The sequence below is a fragment of the Medicago truncatula genome, chromosome 2 (genome assembly GCF_003473485.1).
Source record: "Medicago truncatula cultivar Jemalong A17 chromosome 2, MtrunA17r5.0-ANR, whole genome shotgun sequence".
In the NCBI taxonomy this organism is placed as follows: Eukaryota; Viridiplantae; Streptophyta; class Magnoliopsida; order Fabales; family Fabaceae; genus Medicago; species Medicago truncatula.
The window spans coordinates 19924848-19932651 of record NC_053043.1 but is presented as its reverse complement, the minus strand read 5'-3'; the positions used below and the strand labels follow the sequence as shown (position 1 = coordinate 19932651).

General features: G+C 32.7%; 1 protein-coding gene across 1 annotated transcript; it reads left to right on the top strand.

Annotated features, from left to right (window-relative positions):
• Positions 1-6322: 6322 nt before the first annotated feature.
• Positions 6323-7189, top strand: LOC112419370 (uncharacterized mitochondrial protein AtMg00810-like). Its single transcript, XM_024776995.1, has one exon. The coding sequence runs from the start codon at positions 6323-6325 to the stop codon at positions 7187-7189; it is 867 nt and encodes a 288-aa protein (XP_024632763.1).
• Positions 7190-7804: the final 615 nt, after the last annotated feature.

The following is a 7804-nucleotide window of genomic DNA, read 5'->3' as shown; positions in this document are numbered from 1 at the left end:
AAATTAATTATACAATTGCTTTTAAGTCATATTTTATATAAATAATAAAAAATGACCTCAAGTACGGGTGGCTTATAAAAAGGCTAACAAAATAAACATAGTTAGGTTAGTGGAAAGACTTAAACTCTCAGAGCGTGACGAACTAAGATTTAAATATCAACCAAGATAACGAAATTTAGTTACAAACGCACCTCAAATAAGATTATCTTAATTGAAAAAAACTTATGAGAAAGTTAAAACTACCGAGAAATGTGTGGAAGAAGATAGAAATGTATGTATTCTATATATATATATGACATATATTTTAATTTAAATTAAACTATTGCAATTTAATTGAAATAAAGGTTACAATAATAATGTTTTAGTTTTTATTTGTTTAATATTTGGATCTTCTCAATTAAAATAAACTTATGATTCTACACTTGAGAAAAATTAATTTCTATATATCTATAGATTTTTTTACCAAAATAAACTTAACTCATTTCATTCATTAGAACAGTATCAATACAAGATGGCATATAATCATGAATGTGGGAACTGGTATAAGATAATGACGTCCTTGCTAACAAATGGCAAACACTATTTGCTTGTTTCCTAATGAAACCTAGCTTAAAGTTTTGATAGATTCTAAGTGATGTTTTGCAAATATCATTGATAGCACCGAACGTGGAATTGATGTTGAGTCTTCTAGTTATGTAGTGAACCATTTGCTTGCAATCAAGTTCAATAGACACCTTAGATAGACTCATACAATCAAGCAATTTTATCACTTCCTTTAAGCCCCTTACCTCCGTTTCGTGTGGTTGTGGTAATTCGAAGAACCAAGTTATTTTTGCCTTTATGAACTCTCTTAGGCTACCTCTGATGCACATTCCTTTTTCGCAACACCCTTGTTCCTTGAAGATTGTTGCATCGATGAACAATAATGATATAACTTTGCAAAATAAAAATAGGGGATACAAATATAATTTAGTCCTTAATGTATTATATTCTCATGTGACAAAAATCTCATGTCTGTCATACTCGTACACAGGTTTTTCTTTTTGGTCAAGTGTCAATTTTTTTTTGCGTTAACCCTCCTATTCTTAGGATAAAGGGTTCATAGTGATCCGGAGTTTGCCCGAAAGGTAAATAAAGTCTAGTCAAGAATTGAGCTCAGATTCTCCTGAACAATGCACCATCTGCTAAAAACATGTTCAACCCTAGTTAATTGAATCAATAAAGAGGATTCTTATAGAGGTTTATGATGTTTTAAAGGACATTTTGCAATGTTTTCAATTTGAGACATAAAATTATGTACATTCCCGAAACTAAACAATTTCATAGGTGTTTTGAATTTATTATTGAAAAATCATGTAATTCGGAAAAACAATACTTATCGTTGAATTTTTCGCAGACATGGAATAAAGATGCAAGTGGCCTCTAGAGATATTATAAATTAGGGAAAAATTTTCCTAAGCCCCAAGACTAAAGCAGAGTAGGAAAGAACTCGAAGAAAATGGCGAAAATGGCACAAGAGGTTGAGGCCATGTGCGAGGTGCGGCCCCTAGCCGCTTGGAACAGAGATCAAAATGCTATTTATTTGTGGCCACTTGCTAAGAACGTTACCCTACTGTTGGATCATATTTTATCTTATGTACATTCGATAGGTAAAAGAATTAGGTTCAAAGTTGAAAAATTCTCTAAGTCCATGACTAGAGGTTGTTGGGTTCGACTGACATTGAGATCTCTCGACAAGAGACACGATTCGACAGGAAATTAATTTAGGGAAGATGTTGGCTTCAAATGTCTAGGAAGTGGTGAGACAGGTAGTTTATGGTCGAGGAAGTGTGGTCCTTAGTAGTTTTGTTTTTGCAGTTATTTCTTCTATGTATAAATAATATTTTTCATAGGAAAACGTGTCGCAAATCATTTATAGAATTCTAGCACTCGAAGTACCAGCGTCTAGAGAAAAGAGTCACATAATGTATGTAACTTGTTTTGTCTAACTACCTTTACATTCAAATGAAATGCAATTTACATTTCTTTACTTTTGAAGGATGGAGCAATAACTGTCAACCGTTGTGGTGGAGGGACGTGTAACTGAAAACGGTTACGACGGAGGAGCGTGTAACAGAAAACGATTATGGTGGAGGATCGTTAGACCTTGGCGGTTAGCGAACGATTCCCTCCTTATAGAGCAAAATGATATGTCCGGTGAGAATGGATGAGAGGCAATGGTGGCAGAAAGTGCTCCGGTATGGTGGCGATCAGTCTTCGTGGTGGAACGAAAGGTGCCTGCAGGAACATTAGAACTCTAACGCCAAAGTCAATAATGGAAATGAGAAAGAGTATGTAGAAAGTGTTGTGAAAAGTGAATCATACCTTGAGGATGAAGCAATATCACTCTTATGTAGGCGCACTGTGAGAATAATCGCCTCTCGATTTTGCGGCGTGTGATTAAGAACTGTTAGAGGATACGTTTAGCGTGATCCTTGCGCAGTGGCGTACTCGTATGTGATGTCGTACATTAAAGTTGACATGTTACTTTAGGTGCGAGGCCTTAAGGAGGTGTAAGTTTTAGGCCACGTGTCAGGGGCGGAGCCCCTCATGGGCCAAGGTGGGCCATGACCCACCCCAAAAAAATAAATTTTAGTAGGTATATATATATATATAATATGAGTCAGGATCCGTTGACATCTGATGTCAACGGATTCGTTGACATCAAATCTCAACCTTCTATTTCAATTAATCCAATGGTTTACCTCACACCGGCATTCCTTAACAGTGCACCATATTTTGTCTGTTCAATCTGCTTTAACAGAACAAAGTCTTAAAGAACATCCATGAAACCATCTGTCTTCTCACCGATCTCAACCACACAACACATGATTTCTTGTTTATCAAAAACTAATCACCAATTCAATTTAATTTGAAGGGTTTTTATTTTACGAAACTCATCGAAGAACTACGTATGATCACAACTATCACACAATCAAATATGCAATTGCTTTTAATTATTAATCATGGCAAAATATTCCACCAATAGAAGCAAGCACATCAAAAACTCAATTTCCACGCCTGCAATTCCACCAATCGAAGCAATCATATAAATACTACTTTCCCCTAATTATGAAGGGTTTCATACTTTGACCTAAATTGTTTGTTGCAATCTAATCTATATGAAGAATTAGTCAATTAGCCCAAGAAGAATAAAGATGTTATAGAATATCGATGAGTGGAGGGGAATAATTTTTCCAGAAGCAATAAAAGTATATGATTAAAATTCAAGATGTCTGCGAGGTCAAAATTCAGGACTAGCATGGGTTAACTTTAAAATTGTTTTAAGCCGTTGATCTAAAAAAAGAGACGGTTATGTACCAATTGAATTGCATGTTGTAGCGGTTAGCGTGCCTTTTGCCAACTCTAATGTACCAGGTTCAATTCTTGCCCCAGTCATATTCTCTTTAAACGTTAAAATTCATGGTTAAAACTTATAATTGTTAAAATAATCCATCTTTATTTAATAAAACATAACTCCTTTATTCAATTTAAAACAATGTTTCATTCTTTACTCTTATTTTTTTGGTACAATTGTCTATTTACTCTTTTTTTTTTTAAAGAGGGATTCAACTCTCTTTTTTTGTCAAATAAAAAATCCTTTAAAACATGTAACATATTTTTTTTATACAAAAGAGGACCTCAGCTATCTTTTAAAACATATAACATATAATATAAACGATAAAATATCCTTAAAAAACATGATATCATAAAAATATTTAATTGTATAAATGCTATTTTTTAGGTAAAAAATACTATATTCTTAATTAAATTAAAGTATATTTCATTACTCTTCTTGATTATAAGTATATTTTCTTATGTAATGATATTTTTTACATTACTATGTATTATGAGTTTTATTTTAACTTTTTTTTTTGACTCAGTCGTTTGATTCAATTCGATTTAATACTTATATACATCTGTTTATAGAACTCGAGTCATTCAACTTAGTCGTGGGGTTCAATCGATAACCTAGTTGTTCGATCAATTATCTTGTACTTTGTTTGGTTGATAATCGGTTCAGATTTTAAAATACTAGTTGGAATTATATTCAACAAATAACAAGTCCATAGTCATTCAAACTAACCAATGATAAAATGTACTTATAAGAAAATTAAGCTCAATCATTATTTATGGTCCACCCTAGATTTTTTTCCTGACTCCGTCACTGTATCAACTTAGAATTGGTCTTCTAACCGATCAAGAACAATTTCTATCACTTTTTTCTATTCACTTTTCTTCCTTATCCAAATTGAGCATACCTTGTTCACTTTTAAATTATACATCTTCTTATTGCTATTATATTCATAAAACTACCTTTTACATTCATTAAATAAATAATGTATTTGGTATTTACAATAGATCAAATACAATAATTGTTCATTAAAATTTTAAAAATAATTTTTTATTATACGTAGGTGACAAGTTCATACTAGTATTAGACAACCTTTAAAATCAATCATCTTGCAGTACAAGTCAACAGTTGAAATATCCTCGTTCTCTCCAATAAATAACGAAAATGACAACTTGGGATTATAAAGAAAATATTTTTGAGAGCAATATTATTTGAACAACCTTTTTACTATGTGACAATTTGTTGGATAACTACATTATACAAAGAAATTTAGGCAGTGACACAAATATCAAAATAATAGAGAGAGAAAGTAGAAGAACAATGTGTGTATGAGAGAGAAAGTTGTCACAAAAATTATTAAAAAGTGGTTGTTCAAATATCATTTCTCGTTTTTTATTATACGTAGGTCACAGCCTTTGTTTCCTTTTTATTAAGGAAAAAGAAAATGAGGGAGAAGATCACTACATTAATGCCTTATCCTGCGTGACTAAAGCTGTGACCTTAAAGACTTTGCTCTACCTTTCCATGCATTAATAAATAAATTACAGAAGCTTCTTATACATTTCAAATGCATTTATTTCCAATGGAATTTTGATCATTATTTGTGGAAATTAAACTATGTCTTCTTCTAGTGGATGCAATACTGTTGAGAAGTCGTCAAACTTTCTATGCCATAAATAACAAAATTGAAACATAAACATGATATTTATTAATACATATATAATGAGATACGAGGATACTTCAACTCAAATAAAATAAAGGTGAAATGTATCTAAAGGTTAATTAAGTTTTTCGTTTTTTTTTTTAAGTGGTCCTTTAAGTTTCAAAAGTCCCAAACAAATCTTTTTAGTTTTTGAATCGTTTCAAACAAGTCTTTTAGAGGGTGATGGTGATGATTCAGACAATAGCAACCAAGAGCATTATCCACAATTTGTCAAGCCTAAAAAGATGATTGATATTAAGTGGGTGTTAGGAGTCAGATTTGGTACCAAAGATGAGTTCAAGGAACCAATTACCAACTATGCTATCTACAATGGGAGACTAAAAGGACTTGTTTGAGACTTTTGAAACTTAAAGGACCACTTTAGGAAAAACGAAAAACTTAAAGGACTTTTAGATGCATTTGACATAAAATAAAAAAGACAAAATTAAAGAGAAGTAAGAAGGAGATGGATCTTACAAAGAGAATTACGAGTGTGTTGAACCAAAATGAATTTTGTACAATGTGTCTGAAGTTTTGAAGATAATAAAGTATAGAAGAACAATTCGATATATTAATATGTTGTCAAGTGTGTGGGACCATAAACTCTGAAAAGGTCAAGCATCTTAAGGTCAAAAGCCCCTGAAGGATTTAAAAAACTCTGAATATGTCAAGACTCTAAGACACATCAACATCAAAAGACTCTGACTGATTTTGCCGTCTTCTTAAGGAAGGTCGCTTTCATCCTCTTAATAGTAATGTTTGTCTCATTCTTACCATATGCAGAAACAAACAAAGAAATCTAAGGACAAAGGGAATGAAACCGATCATTCTAAAAGAAGCAAAAGAATTTTGAATGACTACTCAACGACATTAACCAAATCAAGCAAAATTTCAACATCTTGGATTAAACTTCTAAATGATTCATTTGTTGCGCTGACACTCTTCAACAACTCTCAATCTTTCATATTACATAATGATAGTTCAAATGATCCTAAGCATGAAAATAAGAAATCTCGTCGTACAAGTAATTAGTATTACATTGTAGTTTAGCTTGAGGATAGTACAATTAGCATATTGTATAAATACTTTGATGTAACCTCTTTTCATCTTAATGAATCATTTTGACTCCTTTATTGGATTCTTAATATGGTATTAGAGCCTGGTTCTTGCACCAATTAGATGTAAACAATACTTTTCTTCATGGAGATCTTCATGAATATGTTTGCATGACTATACCTCCAGGTGTTTCTACTTCAAAGCCTAACCAAGTTTGTAAGCTATTATACGGTTTTAAACAGGCTAGTAGAAAATGGTATGAAAAATTCACTGGTCTGCTCATCACCAATGGATATCAACAAGCAACTTTTGAAGCTTCCTTGTTCACTAAGAAAGCTTCTGACAGTTTTACTATACTCCTCGTTTATGTTGATGACATAATTCTTGCTGGTGACTCTCTTACTGAGATTACTTTCATCAATAATGTATTGAATCAAGCCTTCAAAATCAAAGATCTTGGTACCCTCAAATATTTTTTAGGACTTGAAGTTGCTCATTCTCAGAGTGGTATTTCTCTATGTCAGAGAAAGTATTGTTTGGATTTACTGCAAGATTCAGGTTTCCTTGGTTCTAAACCAGTCACTACACCTGACCCATCTATTAAGTTACATAATGATAGTCCAAATGTATTCACTGATGTTTATGCTTATAGAAGGTTGATAGGAAGATTGATTTATCGGAACTTCATAACTCAACAGCTAAGTAAATTTTTGAGTAAACCTACTCAAACTCATTACAATGTTGCTCTAAGGGTTCTTAAGTATCTTAAGGGTTCCCCAGGTCGTGGTATTTTGTCCCCTAGAGATTCAGGTTTACATATTCAAGTCTATACTGATGTTGACTGGGCAGGGTGTAAGGATACTAGGTGTTCTATATCAGGACATTGCTTCTTTCTGGGACAATCCCTTATATCTTGGAGAACAAAGAAGCAACCTATTGTATCCAGATCTTCTTTTGAGGCTGAGTATAGGGCCATGGCTTCTGCTACCTGTGAACTTCAAAGGCTGCTCTATTTACTCACGGATCTTCATGTTTAGTGCCTTCAGCTTCCAGTTTTGTTTTGTGACAATCAAAGTGATATGCGTATTGCAGTTAATCTCGTGTTTCATGAGAAAACCAAACATCTTGAGATTGTCTGCCACATTGTGAGGGAAAAACTCCAAGCTGGTCTCTTCAAGCTCCTACCAGTCACCACTCATGATCAACTTGCAGATTTCTTTACAAAATCCTTATTTCCACAGCCTTTTAATCTTTTGTTATCCAAGTTGGGGTTGTTGGATATATACCAACCTCCAACTTGTGGGGGATATTATATAGAGTAGTGATATTTGAACAACCATTTCATACAACTTTCGGTGACAACTTTTTTTTTCTCTCTTTTCATTGGTTAAAAACAATGGAGAGAGAAAAAGGAAGAGAGAGAATAATGTGAATATGAGAGATAAAGATGTCAAAAAGTTGTCACAAAGTTGTTTTTACAAATATCATTTCTCTATTACATAATGATAGTTCACATGATCCTAAGCATGAAAATAAGAAATCTTATAGTACAAGTAATTAGTATTACATTGTACTTTAGGTTGAGGATAGTACAATCCTTCTAAGATAGTACAATTAGCATATTGTATAAATACTTTGATGTAACCTCTTTT